The sequence below is a fragment of the Uranotaenia lowii genome, chromosome 3 (assembly GCF_029784155.1).
Source record: "Uranotaenia lowii strain MFRU-FL chromosome 3, ASM2978415v1, whole genome shotgun sequence".
Classification (NCBI taxonomy): Eukaryota; Metazoa; Arthropoda; class Insecta; order Diptera; family Culicidae; genus Uranotaenia; species Uranotaenia lowii.
The window spans coordinates 48915011-48936487 of record NC_073693.1 but is presented as its reverse complement, the minus strand read 5'-3'; the positions used below and the strand labels follow the sequence as shown (position 1 = coordinate 48936487).

At 36.1% G+C, this 21477-nt stretch overlaps 1 protein-coding gene across 1 annotated transcript; it reads right to left on the bottom strand.

The window, feature by feature from the left end:
• Window positions 1–14063: 14063 nt before the first annotated feature.
• LOC129752159 (uncharacterized) lies at window positions 14064–14810 on the bottom strand. Its single transcript, XM_055747950.1, has one exon. The coding sequence runs from the start codon at window positions 14808–14810 to the stop codon at window positions 14064–14066; it is 747 nt and encodes a 248-aa protein (XP_055603925.1).
• Between the last annotated feature and the right edge of the window lie 6667 nt (window positions 14811–21477).

Sequence of the window (21477 nt, the reverse complement as noted above, 5' to 3'; positions counted from 1 at the left end):
GAAAATGAAAAATACAGTATGATAACCTCAAGAAAAAACCTAATTTATAAATTAAAAAAATCTAAATTTGATTGAATAATTTGAATACTTATACACACAGATATATACAGTACGCGACAAAATAAAGTACGCACTTGCTATCAAAGTTTTTAAAATCACTGTAGGGGAGATAAGGGCATAACGAACACCCAGGGCATAATAAGCTATATTTTCATGAGGATTTGTTTCGTACTGCCTATAGTATTAATTTTTCACCAAAAAAGAAATACATCTTTACAGAAATATTAAATAATAACCAGCTAGGTTCTCAAGTGACGAAAATATTATAATTTTTGAGCACCACGAAATAAGTTTTTATGACCTTTAAATCATCTTGATCTGAAATGTACGCACTGCAACATGGTTTACACGTTGTTTCTCATTTTTTTCTCAATTCACCATCATAAAATTTTTGATTTTTCAATTTTAAAACGCGTTTTTACTTAAATTTGTTGACCTGCTGCGAACTGAGCACTATTAATCAGGGCACTATGAGCATTTTCTGCCGTAGAATCTAGCAGAGAATTCAACTCGATGAAGTCGACTGACAGGGTTGGCAAAATTCAACGGTCAACGGTAAAATGGTCCTTCAAACTCATTTGACTGTTCCTTAACGACCAGTCAATTCGTTTGCCAGTCATTCATTCCCCAGTCATTTGAAGCTAAAATAATGACCTAGTCAAGCAATCGCATTTCAACGACCGATGACGAAAAAGAAACGCATTTATTATTATTGTTACTCCTGCCAGCAAGCCGAAGACGACCGAAGACGAAAAAGAAACGCATTTATTATTATTGTTGATCCTGCCAGCAAGCCCGTTTTCAGTTTTTTATTGCTATTGTTGCTCTCTGCCAGAAAGTCGTTCAATTAGTTGTACCTGCCGGCAGCAGCCGATCGAGGATGTGTAGGAGCTTCGCCAGTCGCATGACGGAGAAATGTTGATTGTTGTCGTGCTTTATCCGTCATGCGAGTAGTGAGGCTCCGTCAATTGAGTAAGGTGCCGGTCGTTTGATGAAAAAAAAAACTAGTCGGGTCAAGCGTGACGGGCGAAATTTACCAACCCTGCGACTGAATAATAGAGCGTCAGCTTGCCTAGTTTACAACTGACTGTTCGAAGAGATTTTTTTTTTCATTTACCATTCATGATCGATTATTTTGATTGTTGCATTTCATGACTAGTAGCATCATCCGTTAAACAAAACACCAGAAACAAATCGTTAAATGAAACAAGTTAACCTGTAGCTCTATTATTCAGTTGACTTCATCGAGTCGAATTCGCTACTAGATTCCCCGGCAGAAAACGAAAAATGGTGCTTATACATTATGCCCCTACAGTGACTGGTTTTCAGCTTTCGTCAAAAAATTTTAAAATGCATTTTTGAAAGTTTTTATCTACTGTTTCAAGTTTCATCCAATTAGGCATTAGACTATTTGAGTGTCTGAACACGAAACAATAATGTAATTCACATATTATAGCTGTTCTCTATGGTTAAATAAGCGTTTTCCTTAAGGTGTCCATTATGCCCCCCTCCCCTCCCCCCCCCTATTATCTCCCCTATCTTTTTTCACATAAAGGAATATCAATTCAAAATATTCTGATGAATTTTGTATTTTCAAAACACTAACGACTGGTTTAGAAATTTTATTAATTTTAATTATAGGAAATTGTTCTGGCTTCTTGTATGTCCAAAAGGATTCAATTCCCTGCAACTCCGTCGAAACTAAGGGTTTTATTATTTGTTTATTCTTTTCAGGGCACGATTAAATCCGATTAGATGTTGAAAAAGGAATTTTCCACAGATATTCGTTAACTTCAAAATAAAAACCGTCAGGAAGGTTTTTTTAAAGCAAAATTGCTAACATCTAAACGGATTTAATCGTGCCCTTGAACGAATAAACAAATCATAAAACCTTTCGTTCAGATGGAGTTTATTTTGTCCATGCGAAAACTGACTTTGACTACATCTCCGTGTGAAGAACGTATTAATCTTATTTACAAAATTTCTTCACCAGTCGTCATAGTACTTTGAAATATAAAAGGTAGGCTATTCCGCTCTCTTTAAAAGTGTTGGTATTTAAGAGGCCCCGAAAAATAGTTATGGAAAAAACTGGGAAATGTATGAAATTTATCAGGAAATCACATTTTTTCTGCTTGTCAAGCACTAAAATTATGAGAAAATGATGTAACAGACAAGATTTGGGTTTTCGACACAAATAAAAGTAATATGAAATGGGCTTTCTGTCGATTCAAAATAAAAATTCGGTGATATTGTTGCCTCGTGTGACCTTTTTCCTGTGCAATTTGAATAAAAATTTTAACAAATTGACTTTTCATCACAGAAATATGAACTTTATTAAATAGATCATTTATCAAATTTTAAACATTGACAGAAGAAAATATCACACTGCTTGCTTTCAACAAAGAGGGACGGCGATGAAAACTACTTTTGAATGCTCATTATTATGGTTCAGTTCCCGATGAGTCTGAAGAATCAATCAGAAATCTGAAGCCCTTTGCAAAACAATTAAATGACTATCGGTGGAGAAAATAATAATCTCGATTGCCATTCTATATAAAACCACCCATTTTTTCATATTTATTTTTGTTAATATGAAAGTATGCTGTGTACATACACGGAGCTTTAAAGGGAGGTTAAGCGCAATGGCCTGCCTGTTATTTTCCATGTACTATGACCAGTCGTTAGCTTATTGAATATAACTACAATTCATCAGAAAAGAGGAGTCAGCCATGACTTTTGAGTGACGGACGCGTTTTTGTTTTCGTCAAGAATTTTCGAAAATTAATTCTGAAAATAGGATTCAAAATTCTACATAAAGTATAATACTTTACAAGATGTGTGCTTTCTATTTTTTTCAATTCCCAGTAAACTATTTCGGATTGGAAAGTTCTAAGCAATTTGAACTTAACCTTACGAACTTATTGTAATTTTACTATTTTAACTAATTGTCTTCTTTAAAATGTTTTCAGTTGTACGATTTAGACCTCTTGTAGCAGTCTTTTTTGTTGTACTGATTGAGTTATTGAAATTTTTGAAATTACATAGGGGAGATGGGGGCATAATGGCCAACTTAAGAAAAACGCTTATTTAACCATAGAGAACAGCTGTAATATGTGAATTACATCATTGTTTCGTGTTCAGACAATCAAATAGTCCATTGCCTAATTGGATGAAACTTGAAAAAGTAGATAAAAACATTTGAAAATACATTTTAAAATTTTTTGCCGAAAGCTGAAAACCAGTCACTGTAGAGGCATAATGAGAAACCCCCCGAGGCAGTATGAGCACCATTAATGAAGGCAAGATGAGCGTTTTCTTCCGGGGAATCTAGCAGTGAATTCGACTCGATGAAGTCAACTGAATAATAGAGCTACAGCTTAACTTGACAATTTGGCCTATTGGTTGGATGTCGGAGAGGTAATCAGTAGGCTCAGGTTCGATTCCTGGTCGAGGTGATTTTTTTTTTTCATTTATCATTCATGATCATGATTGCACTAAATGGTGAGGCGTAGATTCATCAAACAATGCAATAAAAAAATAATCTAGGTCTGAACAGGAATCGAACCCGAGTCTACTGATTACCTCTCCGACACCAATACCAATTACCAATAGGCCAAATCGACGAGTCAAGCTGTAGCTCTATTATTCCGTTGACTTCATCGAGTTGAATTCACTGCTAGATTATACGGCAGAAAACGCTCATGTTGCCTTCATTAATAGTGCTCTGTTCGCCTCCAGTGAACAAATTAAAGTAAAACGCGTTTTAAAATAGATTAAAGTGAAAAATAAAAAAATTAATGATGTTGAAAATTGAGAAACAATGTGAAGATCATGTTGCAGTGCGTACATTTCAGATCGATATGATTCAAAGGTCATAAAAGCTTATTTGGTGTTGCTCCAAAATTATAATATTTTCGTCACTTGAGAACCTAGCTGGTTATTATTTAATACTAGCTGACCCGGTAAACTTCGTTTTACCCGTTACTTAATAAATCGTTGGAAAATGTTTACAGTTCTTTAACTTCTTTGTGCTCGTGAATCAGTTTCCATGAAAATCGTCTTCAAGTTGTTCGAGTTTTGTACCGTTTCTAATTGATTTTGAATAGGAGCCCCCCTTCCAAAAAAAATGAGATTCTTGTAACTATTATACACAACATCTCTGACCCAAAAAACCCTCGGATACCAAATTTCACTTCATTCCGACTGACCATTCATACGTGATGTTGTTACAAAGAAAACGCCTCCATTTTTATATATGAGATTTCTGTAAAAATGAAAAGGATATTTCTTTTTTGGTGAAAAATTAATACTATAGGTAGTACGAAACAAGTCCTTATGAAAATTTGTTTAAGAAAATACGTACTTATGTAGAAAAAAGGCGTGCTTATTATGCCCTGGGTGCTCGTTATGCCCTCATCTCCCCTATTCTTGATTTATTTCTCGATTAAAATTTCCCTGGGTGTTTTCTGGCAAATTTTGTTTCATGTTTTCTCTATATTGAATAGGGACCGCCCTTCTTTGATAGAAGGGGCTTTTGTGTACTATAAATTGTCCTAAAATGAAATGTATACATTTTCACAACTCAAATTGAATAAAATTTAATTTTATCATATTTTCCTGTTATTATGTATAAGAGTGCTCCCTCTCTTAGATGGGAGGAGATCTAAAATTCACTGGACAATTATTTATTCGAAAAACTACTTTATTCCAAATTTCACATCAATCGATGTAGTAGTTTCTGAGTTCTAGAAGAAAACAGTTACAAATTCTATCTATTTTTAAGAGATTTTTCGATTTTTATTTTTTTTCCTCAAAATTCCAAGGCTTAGGACACCCTGAATAAAGGATTAAGTCTCCTTTAACTTTCAAAATACCACATTTTTTCCCGTCCTTAGAAAATCTTTCTAGTACCTACATCTACGGGTACATGTATCGTTCTAACCTTTTGGAGCATACAACCTTGAAATTACACGCTGTCAGAAAGTGCAAAAGACGACATTTTGCTTAATTTTCCAACAAAAATGATTTTTTTTAATCGAAATATGTCAGCAATGACTGCCCCAAATGACCCGACTTTTGAAAAAGTTATACGCTGCAGGCTAAAATTGATCCTGGGTCTAGTACAAGATCTCATGCCAAATTTGGGCCAGATCGGACCACGGGAAGGGGTCGCTCAACGAGCCTGAAGTTTGTATGGTATTTTGAGACATTTTGTTCGAGACGAACATGAAAAATCAGTTTTTCGTCAATAACTTTTGTCTCCTTCGACCGATTTCTTTCAAAAACAAGTTTTCTTAAAACCTAAATTATGACAAATATTTTATCCGAAGGTTTTATTTCAATTAAAGTTAAGATAAAAAAGTTATTAAGCTTCAAAAATTGGCTAACTTTTTTAAGGGTGATATTCATCACTGTTTTAATGAGGCGACTAAATGTCCGACCAGAACACTCAATGTGAACTACATGTCGTTTCGTCAAATAATGACCGATTTTAACCATTGATGTTGCGCTCGATTGAAATTTTTGATGTTTTTCTAATATTTGAGTTTGGATGATATTCACTTGATAGTTCGGAAAGAAGTAAGGGCGGAAAAATGCTTGACAATTTAAAAGAAAAATTGCATAACCACAGGGGCTTAGGAACATGACTGGACGATTTGTGATGCTAATAAAAAAAACAGTTTTCTTCAATAACTTTGGTTCCCGTCTGCCGATTTCTTTCAAAAACAATTTTTCCAAAAGACTAAAATATGATAAATATTTCACCCGAGGACTGCATTTCGATAAGAGTTAAGATAAAAAAGTTGTTAGGCTTCAAAAATGGGCTAACTTTTTTTCGGTGGTATTCATTAATGTTAATGAGGCGTCAATATGTTCGACCGCCCCCGACTCATTGACAGTGATGAATACAATCCTTTAAGAAAAACCGTTTTTTAAAGAAATCGGCCAACGAGAACCAAAGTTATTGATGAAAACAGGTTTTTCATGTTTCTTCCGAGCCAAATGTCTCGAAATCCCATACAAACTTCAAGCTCGTTGAGCAACCCCTTCCCGTGATCCGATGTGGCCCAAATTTGGCATCAGATCTTGTACTAGGACTAGAATCAATTTTAGCCTGCAGCGCATAACATTTCACAGGTTTTGAATTTCCCATACAAATTTGGGGCAGTCTATTGTACATATCTCCACCTTTGGGCAACTCAACCGCCAACAATTTTTTTAGATCGAAAAACTCATGGACCAAGGCTTTATGATGCCAATAAAATGATAATTTTTCGAAAAGAGGTCCTTTTACATTTTTCTCATGTTTTTATTATTTTAGCTGTAGCTTTCTTTTGATAGGAAATGAGGGTGAATCTTTTTATTGTCATCACAAATCGTCCAGTCATGGCCCTTATTCTGCGCCGCGCATGAGGTGACGATTGTCACCTCACCTCGAGTCACCGTGAGATTTGTCACCTTATTCCCGGAGTCGTTGTGGGTAAAGTGACAGAGGTTCACTCTAGGTGAGTGACCGAATGAACACATCTGTCAAAATGGTAGAATTTTGCTGGTGTTGTTTGGATTTTGCTCTCGCTTCGGATTTTCCGAAGTAAGTTTTTAGGATTTCGGGTTAGAATTTCGGTTCGAAAATGGCCATCATCGGATGGTACGGTTACAGCAAGCTGCTTGAGGAAGAAAAACGGACGATTTGTGCGACGTAAGTGCAAATTTCGTTCATCAAAGCTAAGTTCGGATCTGGGTCATATTGCCGGGAAAAAAAAAATCAGATGCCGACGGCTGCTGCTCCAAAAACCCAGCGCACAAAAAGGCGGTGTTTGTTAAACATTTCCAAAGGTTTATCAGGTATGTAAAATAATTTGTGTTTTGTACCTGAAACTGTTCGATCATCCAAGAGAAGTTAAGTTTTTTTTTTCGTTTTCAGTAATGGCGAATGCTGCCGGTATATATATTTTCCTCAACTGAAGTTACCCCCGTGGCATGCCGGAAGTTGTTATCGCCTGCCAGATAGGAGATTATGGAATGCCGAGCATTTATCGAAACCAACGAAATAGCAGCAGCAGCATCAGATTCAAACGACAAATTTCTGTTACATAAACCTAAATCCGGTTTCTTTGCATAGCATATTATTAAAAAGTGAAAATAAAATTAAAAGTATTATAATATTTGAATTCCAAAGTTTTCGTTATTTCATCGTTTTGACGGTTCGAAAAACAAACTTCAATTAAATCTGAATTTTGGATTTCATTAGAAGATCATACTTTCCATTCAGTATTCCAATCCAAATTACATATTTGAGATAGCAATGAAAAAGTTTCAATGGCCCTTATTCTGCGCCTCGAGTGACGTGACGATAGTAGAGTCACCCAAGTCACTCTATTCCAGCAGTCTGTTTAGGTGAGGAACGTCACTTCGGATGAACTTTGTGAGTTCTTACCCTATTCTCGTAGTCACCGTGGGTGAGAATCGTCGCATTCGGGTGACGATTTTAGGTGACAATTGTCGGTACCTTTTCAGGTGGCGACGAGATAGAAATTCAATGAAAAATTTATGAAACAGGGAATAATTTGCATCTAAAACTTCAACAACATTAAAGTATGACCATTTTAAAAACAATTTTCACGAACAAATCTAGATTCGCTTAACTAATTCGGCAATCGATGAGGATTGTCGGTACCTTTTCAGGTGGTGACGAAAAAGAAATTTAACAGAAAATTTATGTACATGGGAATGAAAGGCTCTAAATAGTTAATTAAATGATAAGAATGATAGTTTTGAATATGTATAATTTTTTCTATTTATTGAAATTTTTTGCAAAATGTGAAAACACGAACACTTTGAAAATAAAATATTAGTAATTAGTCCAAATTAGCAATTAGTTAGCAAATATTAGCAATTATCGGAAGGTTTGGTTTGGTCGGTCGGTATGTGGATGTTTAGGTAAGTGAAGGTAACACAGGCTTCGATCGAGTTCTATAATAACAAATCGGCTGGAGGCTTTTTCGACGGAATACCACGACTTTCGTGGTATGGAAGATGGCGAAGTCATGTTGTAAGTTCTTGTTCAGTTCTAAGATTGCAAACACTTTTCCAAATCTAAAAAATAAAACAATAAAATCCATTAGTAAAGATTCAGTACGCCACAACCAACTGATGGTTCGGATCGATAATTTCCGGCTTGCCACGATGGTAACCTTGGTTGGGGAAAATGTATAAACCGGCACCATTCGGAGCCGTCGGCATCTGATTTTGTTTTTTTGGCAATAATACCCAGATCCGAACCAAGCTTTGATGAGCGAAATTTTTACTTACGTCCCACAAATTGTCCGTTTATAATCCTCAAGTAGCTTACTGTGACCGTACAATCCGATGATGGCCATTTTCGAACCGAAATTCTTAACCGTTACACGAAAAACTAATTCGGAAAATCCGAAGCGAAAGCAAAATCAAAACAGCACCAGCTAAATTCTACCATTTTGACAGATGTGTTCATTCGGCCACTCACCTAGAATGAACCTCTGTCACTTTGCCCATACCGACTACGGGAATAAGGTGACAAATCTCACGGTGACTCCGAGGTGAGGTGACAATCATCACGTCACGCGCGGCGCAGAATAAGGGCCAATATATTTAAAAATCATATTTGCTAATAAATTTGCTTAATTTTATTTCCAAAACTATCATTCATTAGTATAATTAACCATTTAGAGCCTTACATTGTGATTTACATAAATTCTCGATTAAATTTCTATCTCGTCACCACCTGAAAAGGTACCGACAATTGTCACCTAAAATCGTCACCCGAATGCGACGATTCTCACCCACGGTGACTACGAGAATAGGGTAAGAACTCACAAAGTTCATCCGAAGTGACGTTCCTCACCTAAACCGACTGCTGGAATAGAGTGACTTGGGTGACTCTACTATCGTCACGTCACTCGAGGCGCAGAATAAGGGCCCATGTTCCTAAGCTCTTGTGGTTATGCAATTTTTCTTTTAAATTGACAAGCATTTTTACGCCCTTACTTCTTTCCGAACTATCAAGTGAATAATATCCAAACTCAAATATTAGAAAAATATTAAAAATTGCAATCGAGCGCAACAACAATGGTTAAAATCGGTCATTATTTGACGAAACGGCATTCATTTCACATTGAGTGTCCTGGTCGGACATTTAGTCGCCTCATTAAAACAGTGATGAATATCACCCTTAAAAAAGTAAGTCAATTTTTGAAGCTTAATAACTTTTTTATCTTAACTTTAATTGAAATGAAACCTTCGGATGAAATATTTGTCATAATTTAGGTTTTAAGAAAACCTGTTTTTGTAAGAAATCGGTGGAAGAAGACAAAAGTTATTGACGAAAAACTGGTTTTTCATGTTCGTCTCGAACAAAATGTCTCAAAATCCCATACAAACTTCAGGCTCGTTGAGCGACCCCTTCCCGTGGTCCGATCTGGCCCAAATTTGGCATGAGATCTTGTACTAGGCCCAGGATCAATTTAAGCCTGCAGCGTATGACATTTCACAGGTTTTAAATTTCCCATACAAATTTGAGGCAGTCTAGTCAGCATCCATCAAAGCTCATTTCAAATTCTCAAAAAAAAAAAAATGAATAGAACAAGCACAGCCTAATTAAGAACTTAATTTTCATTATTTGTCCTACAATAAATAATACATCATTTTCTCTTATTTATTGACTGAAGAAAATATTTCTTGGCTTTGCAGCGAATAAATTATTTTTTTATGATTAGGAAGTATTTTCTACTCATTTAAAAAAGTGTAACGACTTTTGCGGGGAATAGATTCACTTTTTCTTTGATTTGTCAAAATAAAAAAATAAAAGAAATTATCACTTTAAGAAAAAAAAAATTGAAAGATTTAAAATAGGGAAGAAAATGAAGAAAACATTTAAAATCCATTTTAAATCGTTATTTTTCTCGGGAATAAAATTTATTAAACCAGGAAATCTGGAATGCTCACTTTGTAAGCATTAGTATGAGTATGAATAATGCAAAATTATTCTAAGTTAGGAGCTTTATCACAACGAAAGCATTAAGTGAGAAAAATATAATTTTATGAAATCATTGTTTTCTCAGCGTTCGACGTTGAATCGTTATCAAAATTTGTAGACTAAGAATCCTTTTTCTGTGTTCATTTTCGAAAAGTTTTTTCACAATTCAAATTTTGTCCTCGAAGACCAAATTTCTTTTCTACAAACGGTGTAAAAAACTGTTTTTAAATATAAAGTTGATCTTATCGTTGCATTGCTGCATGTTCAGAAAAGTTATTAAAATCATATAAAAAATATAATTTTATAGATTTTGGAGCAAACTTCGTCAAAGTTACAGTTTACATTCTTGATCCTAGAATATTTTTACAAATTTTATGGATTTTCATGAATTTAATTCAGATGCCACTGGGACAGGCTTTTTAAAGGATATCCTTGAAAATCTTATGACTATGTTAATGTCGATTGCCTATTTTCATGTAAAAAAACTAAATTTATCGATGTAAGGCATGATTTTTTTTTAAATTTCTAAAAATAGTATCACAAATAATCGTGATAAAATTTATTGGTGAAATCACAGAATTACAAATATTAATTTTGTCAAGAATCCAGAATTTTTGTCGGAGACTTTGATGTTTAGTCATCTCGATAAGTAATCTGAAATCTTTCTCCCAGTCTTTAAATTAAATAATTAAATAATGAAAAAAGTCATATTCTTCATAAAACATTATATTTGCTTACAACGAAAAAAATATGATCTTGTGGGAGACGGAAGCGATCGGAAACGAGATAGACGAATTTGCGTAAAAAAGAAATCGGACTTCACGAGCGAAAATTATAACGTGTTTATTTTTCCTTTTCTCCACTTACAATGTTCTCTCTATACTCTCCACATTTCTGACGTTCTATCGTTGTACTCTCCAAAGGGGTGAGTCATAAACTAAACCCCACAGGCGCCCCCCCAGTTACACCAAAAATCGGACTCTACGTCCGGATCAGGTAACTACTGTAGGATTTTTTTCAACTGGATGTTGTACAATATTTTGATTACATGTAAATGCAGGCTTAATTCTATCCACAGAGATTGTACGCTTTTTTCCAGAAACCATGATGTCAAAATGTTTGTCGTTACGGTTCACCACCTGGTACGGTCCATCATACGGTTGCTGTAAAGAACGCCGAGCTCCATCGACACGAACGAACACGTAGGTGCACGTATTCAGGCCACTATGCATGAAAACCGCAGGCTTCGAATGATGGTTAGTAGTCGGTGCACGCATATTAGAAAAGTACTGGTGCAGCTGTTTTGAAAACTCCGATCGATCGACATCAACTACAGGAGGATAAAAAAATTCACCAGGAAGACGTAAAGGTTGACCATAGACGAGTTCCGCGGAGGAACACTTGAGATCTTCCAGCATGACAAACGGCAAGTTTTCACTCCACTTTACTCCTTTCTTACACATCAAAGCAGCTTTAAAGGTGCGATGGAAGCGCTCTACCATGCCGTTAGCCTGAGGATGATACGCAGTCGTGCGTATGTGATGGGATCCCAGGATGAAAGCTAACTCTCGAAACAAGTCGGACTCGAACTGGCGACCTTGATCAGATGTTATTGTCTCAGGAGTACCAAACCTCGAAATCCAACTGGATGTTAACGCCTTGGCCACGGTTGGAGCTGTCATATCAACTAGGGGTGTAGCTTCTGGCCACCGTGTTAAACGATCTATGATGGTCAGCACATATCGTTTATCGTTTGAAGGAGGAAGTGGTCCTACCAAATCGATGTGGATGTGGCGAAATCTGGCTTTCGGAGGATCGAATGTTCCCAGAGGTGCGACGGTATGGCGACTAGTTTTGGAAAGCTGGCAATCTACGCACGCTCGAACGTACCGGTTAATGTCTCGATTCATGGACGCCCATACGAATCTATCGCCAATCAGTCTTCGGGTTGCTTTTGCTCCAGTGTGGGCAAGTCCATGAAAGTGCTGCATTATCGCCATGCGATGCTTCTCTGCAACGAAAGGACGGAAGCGGTTTTTAAAAGAAACATCACAGTAAATTGGGTTAGAAACATTAGGAATGGATATTTTTTCCATCTTTAACGAGGACGACGCTATCAAAGTTTCAAGTTCCTTGTCGTTGATTTGATCCTCAGCAAGTGCAGAAAGGTCGATAACAGCAAGCGATTCAACTCTCGACAGAGCGTCAGCTACTGTGTTTATCTGGCCACTGATGTGACGGATGTCTGTAGTGAACATTGATATATAACGCAGATATCTGTCCTCGTGTGGTAGCCTGCTGGTAGAATTCGAGTTCAGGGCATACGTGAGCGGTTTGTGATCCGTGAAGATCGAAAACTTGCGTCCTTCCAAAAAGTACCGAAAATACTTAACAGCCATCTTCATTGCTGTAAGTTCTCGACCAAATGTTGAATAGTTTTTCTTCGAATCCGAAAACTTTTCTGAATAGAAGCCGAGAGGTTGCCACGATGAACCCGAACGTTGCTGCAACACTGCCCCTGCTGCAACGTTTGATGCGTCAATCATCAGTGCTAATTCCTTTGTTGAATCTGGATAATGCAGAAGAGCAGATTCCACCAGCGACTGTTTACAGCGGTTGAAAGCTGCTTCGGATGATTCATCCCACTGAATTTTTCTGCCGTCATTCTTTTTGTTTCCGGGTATCAACCTACGCAAATCTAATTGCTTATCTACTGCCTTGGGAATGAAACGCTTATAAACATTGATTAATGCCAAAAATCTACGAAGCTCCTTAACTGTTGACGGACGTTCATAATTCGTAATAGCATGAACTCTACATGGCAGCGGTTTTATGCCATCGCTACTTAATTGGTAACCCAGAAATTCTACTTTTGTTTGAGCAAATGTGCTTTTTGCGACGTTAATGACTTATCCCCATTTCTTCAATCGGTCAAAAACTATTCGAACATGCTATTTGTGTTCATTTCGATTTTGGAACGCAATGCAAATATCGTCGATGAAAACCACCACAAATTCAAGATCGCTGAATATTTTGTTCATAAACCTTTGGAAAGTTTGACTTGCATTACACAAGCCAAACTGCATTCTTTTGAATTCGTAGAGACCAAAAGGTGTAATTACAGCCGTTTTTGGAATATCAGTTTCCTCCACCGGAATTTGATGATAGGCCCTTTCTAAGTCTAAGGTAGTGAAAATATTCTTACCTTGGAACGACTGAAGCAGATCATGTACATGAGGCACGGGGTAACGATCAGGAACGGTCACTTGATTTAGTCGACGGTAGTCTCCAACAAATCGCCACTGACCGTTTTTCTTGGAAACACAATGCAGTGGACTGGCCCAACAGCTGCTTGATGGTCGACAAATGCCAAGCTCGGTCATGAGAGCAAATTCTGCCTTGGCAGCTTTGAGCTTTTCTGGATGCATCCGCCTCACTTTCGATGCTACTGGAGGACCTTTGGTGACGATATGATGGGTGACGTCATGCTCGATTTTCGCACGTAATGTTGAGGGAAGGGTTATTTCCCGATATTCCTTAAGAAGCTCGTGGAAAGGATGATTTAGGCTTACCGTTGTGATGGTATGAATGTCTGCTGTCATCACGTTACCAGAGGACCGCAAGTTGGTCTTGACGTCGATAAGAGTTTTATTCTTCAGGTCAACGAGGAGCCCAAAATGGGCCAAAAAGTCTGCTCCAATGATCGCATGACTTACATCTGACACCAAAAAATTCCAGGTAAATCGTCTCCTCAGTCCCAAGTCGGTCGTGAGAAATTTCGTTGAAAAAGTTTTTATTTTCGAACCATTTGCCGCATGAAGTAAGAAGGGAATCGGTTCGGAAAGTTTCTCTTGTTTCGAAGCAGGAACGATTGACACGTCGGACCCGGTGTCGATGAGGAAACGTTGACCGCTGGTTTTGTCGATTATTTTGAGACGCCGGCTTGAAAAAACTTCACCCACCTCAGCCGACTCAGGTGAGTTGAAAATTAGTTTTTTGAAGAGTAGTTGCACGGTTCTTTGCAGCGCTGAGCCTGCTGGCCGTACTTCCGGTGGTACCAACAAATATCGCTTGCTCTCCCAGAGCGTGATGTTGATCGACTACGAGGACGGCCTAAACGATTCGGAGATCCGTGCTTGAGACGTCGAAATTCAGCACTAAGGACTTCCAGCTGCTCCTTCAACTGCTCCACTTGTGTATTGACCCCTGGTGGAGAGGTTACCGCAGCCGATTGAGGTGATTCGACCATTTTGTCGCCCATCTCCGCCAGTTTTGAGAGCGTGCCATCACTAATCGCGAGAACCGGTCGAACATGCGATGGCATGCGCTGCAGGAACAACATTTTCAGGAGATTGTCATTTACATTGAGGCCGGTGGCTAGTTCCTGCATCTTGGCCAAAAGATGTGTGGGACGCATGTCGCCGAGGTCGAAGGAACCGAGTAGCCGTTCCAGCCGGGCTTCAGGAGAAAGAGCGAAACGAGCAATCAACCTCTCTTTAGCAGCTGTGTACTTGTCCTGTTGCGGGGGATTCGATACCAGGTCAGAGATGTGACAAATAACGGTTTGGTCCACTTTCGCCACAATGTGGTAAAATATTGTCTCATCCTTTGTGACATTAGCAAGGACAAACTGCGCCTCTGCTTGCGCAAACCACATCTCTGGATCATTCTTCCAGAATTCCGGTAGTTTGACTGAAACCGCAGCAGCAGCAGCGGGAGTCGCGTTCGTCGCCATTTCGAAGTGAGGTTAGAGTAACCGAGAAACGTCGAGCGAGAAAAAACGACCGGTCTTTGACAAACTAACGCGTAACAGTTTCCGAATGACCGCGGGATCACGTCGGGGTCACCAATGTGGGAGACGGAAGCGATCGGAAACGAGATAGACGAATTTGCGTAAAAAAGAAATCGGACTTCACGAGCGAAAATTATAACGTGTTTATTTTTCCTTTTCTCCACTTACAATGTTCTCTCTATACTCTCCACATTTCTGACGTTCTATCGTTGTACTCTCCAAAGGGGTGAGTCATAAACTAAACCCCACAATCTGATTAACAGACTTAGAAAAGCCTGTGATCATCTGAAGCCTTGCGATTTTTTGTTTATTCTCTCGGTCCGCTTTCATGGATTTTAATTTGAATACTGTAGTTAAATAATTAAAAAAAAATTAATTTTTTTTAATTGGTATGGACCAGTATTTAATGATAATTTACATTGTATCGTAAAAAAATTATAAATTAAATTAAATTTGAGAACAGCTTCGCGGGCAGCACGAACATGGCTCGAGGGTCATATGCGGCCCGCGGGCCCTTTTTTGCTCATTCCTGCTTTACACCCATTTTAATTTAGAAAAATAGGTATCTGTAGTTGACTAAATAGGATAAATCGACAAAACTGAATTCCGCTATTGAATATTAATTCCAATTTGAATCTAAGATTTGAAATTCCAATCAAAACTTTTGCAACTAGTTACATATTAACTACTTTCTTTTGATTCTGATGTATATGTTTTTAAATTATCCTCTACTAAAGGAAATACTCTGAACTCAGCATATCATTCTGTAAATAGCCACTTTTAAATAATTATTATAAAAAAACGCTCTCATAGTTCAATTGCTAATATCATTGGGCGATTTTCTAAACATGTATATTTCTATATTTTGAAGCTCGTCTTATTCCAAATTTATGATTCTGTGTCTTGATAGTTTAATTTCCATTCTAAATTATTGTTTTTGAAGGTAACTTTTGTCACATTTAGAAGAACTTTTGCCTAAAGCTTCTTACCCAGCAAACATTTAAGAAGTTATATCGCAGGAATAGCAGAATTATTCAAACAAGTATACCAGATGCAAAGATTGTATTAAACTTACCAAAATAACATATAGCTACAAAAGTGGAGGCGATATACTGCAGCTGCCGGCAAGTCTGTCCCATATGCAAAAACAACGAACCGAGGAAAACGGCTTTAAAGATTTTTATAAACTTTCGTGGATTTCTCGGTTGAAACTTTACCCTTTCTACTTTTTTCTTCACGGATATTAAGATAATTGTTGTAGAATCTCGTCCAATGTGTTTTTGATTTGGAAGTTGTTGATGCGGAGGAGAAAATAATGATGGGACAGCCTTGCGAGTATATTTCGCATGCGGATTAAATATACCCACAAAGCTGTCCCATATTTGACTTTTCTTTTGTCATTTGATCATTTGATTCTCTCTATCTGCGCTGTATTATTCACTTTACTGGTTGTTTACTTCTAAAAATAAATTTGAAATGATGTTTATGACATGTTTAGATAGTCAAAGATAAAAAAAGTTTATCGTAAGAATTGAGTGGGTCTAAAATAAAATGAATAACAACGTTCCATGAATAAAACAACCTGTACCATCATATTTTGGAAAGTTCTTCTGTCGATTAGTCTTTTTCTGAAGACTATAAATACCTTCAAATTAAATTAATGGTGAATCAGAAACAGCAAAGTATCTTGGCTGCAAATATTTGATGTGAAAAATCAATTCAATATGACTTAAGCGTGTGCTACCAGGTACGCGTATTTTTGTTCATAGATTTTATGAAAGTCCAAGCAGCAATTAACAGCATGACAAAAACCTAAAAAATATGGCTTTGTAGCTGACTATTTTCCATGTTTTACAAAGAACAATTCAATAAGCTTTATGCGAAATAAAAAAAAAACAGTTTGATGGAATTTACACATTAGACTAAACTTAGCTTGTAAAAATTATGGAGATTGTTATTTTAACTTTACTGTACTATTTTATTGAGTATAACTTTCGCAATTTCAATGAATGCTTATTTTGTCGCACACATATGAATATTTGTAAAATTAACGTAAATTAGAGGAGCAATTTTAAAGCATTCTGTATAAATAGACATATGGGACAGTTTTGCGGGTATATTTCATATGGGACAGACATGACTTGGTATTTTTTTCATATATGTTAAGAACAAAGTTATGAAAGTTTTAAGTCTAAATTGAAGAACTAACTGTATTTGAACGATTTTTGAGATAAACTGAAAAATGACGAAAATGCATATGGGACAGTCTTGCGAATAGCGGCAGTATATCTACAATGACAAGATTCCAACGATTCGATTTCCCCAAAACAAGCAAAATAAACGATTTCAGATAATTTGAATAACACGAAAAAAAAAATCCGCGACCGAGATTTGAACTCCAGCCCTCCGATTTTGCTCTATAGTATCTTACCACGATGCCAACTCATCAGTTGATAATAACCTTGCTATAGCCCTATTATATGAGATTTTCTTCTAACGAGCCGGTCAAAGGAAGGAAGAGACCGGATAGAATGTCAAGGACCGCCCATTTATCGTAAATCAGTTCACTCAAACCGTAAATGTCGAATTAGCATATTCTCAACTTTTTGCAGACATATTTACGAATTTAACAGCTGCTATACGATTAAACTTTTTGTTGGCAAAGCTTGTCGTAAATGAATGATAGAAAATCACTCAATTCCATCTTGTTTACGATGGTTCTTGAAAATGTCTTAATATTCGATTTGGATTATCATTTCTATTACGATTTCATGTTGGCTGGGTAATTTTTTTTTAAAATTATTAAATTATTTTTAATTTTAAGTTTGTGGACTGTATTACTTTTTAATAAGTTCAACACATTACATGAACCGCCTTTTTGTGATTTAAAGATATGGAAGTGAAATAAACATTTGGATTTGAATTTTTCTAATCCTACTTTCTGATTGTGACTTTAATCCTCACTTTTGAATTTGAATTTCATTTGTAATTTGATAGTACGATTTTAATTTTAAACTTTGAATAAAATCCGATTTTAGGTTACAAATTTCACTATTGAACTGTCTGTATCTCCATGGAATCTCCATGAAGTTCATTCTGTCTTTTTTTTATTTTAATTTTTTTGTCTGAAGTCGTAATTTTACTTCCCAATAATCATGAGGGGTTCAAAAGTCTGCATTTGAGGAGAATATCTGAATATTCTTTGACGAATTTTTTTTATTTAAATTTTCGAACTTAAAATAAGTCCATTAAACCGTATATTGAACTGAAGAATTAAATAACCTGTAGTATGAAGTATGGTTGCCATCTGCAGTAATAAAATCATAGACGACACCTTACCTTGAAGAAGTCGGAAATGTTCAATCTCTATACAATATCATATTTGTCAAAGCCTGTAAGTATAATCTTTTCCGCGTTCTGCTGGGAAAATATCCAAAAGTCTTTTGTTCAAATGTCCCAGTTAATTTGAATGGTAAACTGAACTGTTCCAAAAATTAAGCATAGTCGCCAACTTGTAATTAAATTGCTGGCACCCTCGAAAAAACCCGTCACCAGCATATTTTTCCAATTGGTCTCATTATTTAATTAGCATCGTGGGCCACCGAAAAAAAAATCATCTTCTCCGGAAAATCTATCTGCGCAGGTTCAAGAACAAAAGATTTTGTTTGTTTGACGCACACATTTTCTAACTATTTAGCCGCTCGGTAAATCATCTTGGCTGACACTTTGCGCGATGTTTTAGTGGAATCAGATTAGTACTTCATCATTGTCCATCCACCCGCTACTCATCTGTTCCGCCATCCATAATGAACCAGTTCCGGTCAGCGGAAGTAGCGCGTCTGTAAATAGCACAAAGTTGGATGGTTCTTAAGTGGACATAGGAAATTAGATCTACATACAATTCATCGCGCACTAAATTCTTTGCCCCCGAAACGATTTCTGAAAGTAGGTTCGTCTCTTAGGGCGCATTTAAGTCTTTTGATTAGCCCCAAGTAATAGTGTTCCTCCAAGAGTCGATAAAAACGTGCACTTGCAGGGGCTGCGGAACAATTACACGTGAACTTGAAAATTTGTATGCGCTTTTCTCACACAAGACGATTAATTCCGTCCATAAAGTAATAAAAACGCACCAAACTATATCAGATAGATACATCAAAACAGCACCTAATGAAACCAGGCACAAAAACGCTTACATACATTTGTCAGAAGTTTTAAAGGTAGCTTCTATGAAATATGAACGAGAACGATGGTGAAGCTGCTGAAGATCAACCAAGATCGATAAAATACGACGGGCAACAAACAAGTGCCTAGAGGTGCCAACATAGGGCGGATGTTCATCATCATAAATTCCTGTTGAACCTAAACGCCCCATCGCACAGTGAGAGAAAGGTTCATAATGCATTGGGTTCAATTTCGTTTATTTTCAGTTATAGCATTAAATCAATAATTTTCATTTTTTTTAAAGTAACATTTTCAGAGTTCAGCGATATTTAACTTTCTGTCAAAGTAGTATGCCAATTTGACAGTATTGGAAGTTTTGCGGCTTGTAAAAAGAAAAATAATTAAACAGCACAATTCTTGTTAATTTATGAAACATGAAAACATGTTTCAAGTCAACACAAAGGAGTAGTTGCTTTCTTATATTTCTTTTTTTCTATACAACAACATTTTTACTATAAGAACAACATACTTCAATAAGAAACTACTCTGTTAAAACTGGGATGGAAAATTAAACCGTTAGTATTTTTCTTCCAAATCATCAGTGATAACAGAAAATGATTTTTTAGCCTTCCAGCTTCTGCATTTGCTATTTGAAATCAAATTTCTTAGTGATAATCAAATTATTCTTTAAATTCGTATATTAATATATTTCAGCAAAGGTAACCCAGGTATCAGCAAAGTGTTATGCTTAGTTTCGGCACGTTAAACAATCAAATGGGAAAATTGTACCAACCTTATAATGTTTCTTATTTAAAATTCTGAACTTATTTTTTTCAATTCAAATCAGTATCGAAGTCAATGTTCTCTTTTCTATGTCTGTTTTTTTAAACACGAATGGGGAAATCTTGTTGAAAGTTCTGATTCTGAACCCTTATTCTTTTTCTTGGGAATTCCGGCTAGCAGTCTATTTTACAGCAAAAACGATTTTTGTTTTATGTATCCAACGTTTCAATCCGTTCTTCTTCAGGGACTAAAAAATTGTATTTTTCAATTAATTTTTGGCGGATTACAAAATATTCGTTGTGAAATGTTTACCTAAAAAGTGTCGTTTTCTTGTTTTTGTCGACTTGCCTGGTCTTGTAAAGCTGTTCATTTTCCGAATTAATTTGTGTTTTATGACAATAAGGTGTAATGATTGACTTACTGTGATAAGTGTTTCTGGGATAAAATCCGGTTGTCCGGGGATTATGGGATAAACTTTCCACAGCATCGAAACTTTGGCACAGTTTTCACTTTTCACCTTTTGTTTTTGTTGTTTCTTAATTTCAGCTTGTTCTGTGTAGTGTGTAGGGTGGTGTTTTTTATTTGTTTGTTTTGAATTTTTTTTAAATGCTGTTTATGATTATCTACCAAGTGAGATATGAGCTTATTAAATTAAGCTCAATCATTCATTTTAAAAAAATGTATGAATAATTTAAAAGAGAATAACGAGTATTTTAAACTTTCTTTCAAATAATATGTATATTGTTTGGCTAAAAATAGATTTTATTTTTTTCGTTTAGTATCCCTTCTACCTTATTCAGAATTTTATTTTTCCCAGAAGCTTAATTTTGAAAAAATCTAAAATGTGAATTGAAGAGATTTTGCTTACATTTTGGCTCTAGGATCAACTTAAAGAATATTTCCTTCAATCCAAAATTATGTTCATCATTTGAATGAGCCCAAAGAATTTTGAACTGATCCAGAACTTTATTGAAATCCTGATCAGGAGAACATATCAAAATTACTTCTCAATGAGATTTTATTATCTTATTCAGATATAGCTTTGATATCGAAATCTTCGTAATTATCGTTTCAAAAAAAATCTCATTTGATTCAAAAGTTATTTTTCCTGCTTCAATTTACCTGCTTCTAATGCTTTTATTGGAATTCTGAAGCTCTCTTCCCAATGCATCAGGTATTTCTGTGGAAGCGTGCGCCCATCTCAACCGACAGGTCGAGGTTTGAACCTCCTGGCTGTACCCAAATTTTTAAATAGTTGTAAAATTTTGAAACAATACAAGAACATTTTAATGCAAGGCAGGAGTCAATGTAACCTTGTATACAAGTACATACCCCGTTCGTTTTTGACAACATTCGATTTTGGCAACATCCGATTTTGGCACATGAACGGTTTTTTGAAGCGACATTTTCTTATAGTTTACGCTATAACAGTACTGATACGATTTGAACAAACACCATAAATACATTTTTACGCTCTGAAATGGTGATTAAATACAACAAAAAAACAAAAGATAAAAAAAATTATAAAGTACTCAAAAAGATGAAAAATTTAAAAAATTAAAAAAAACAAACACAAACAAAAGTCTAAAAATGACAAAAACAACTAAAAAATTATAAAGAATATGACAAAAAAACAAGATTATAAACAAAACAAATACGATTGCGG

Bases quoted from the DNA above. Each gene is read 5' to 3' on its own strand.
- LOC129752159 (XM_055747950.1), bottom strand. From the start codon at position 14,810: ATGGCGACGAACGCGACTCCCGCTGCTGCTGCTGCGGTTTCAGTCAAA.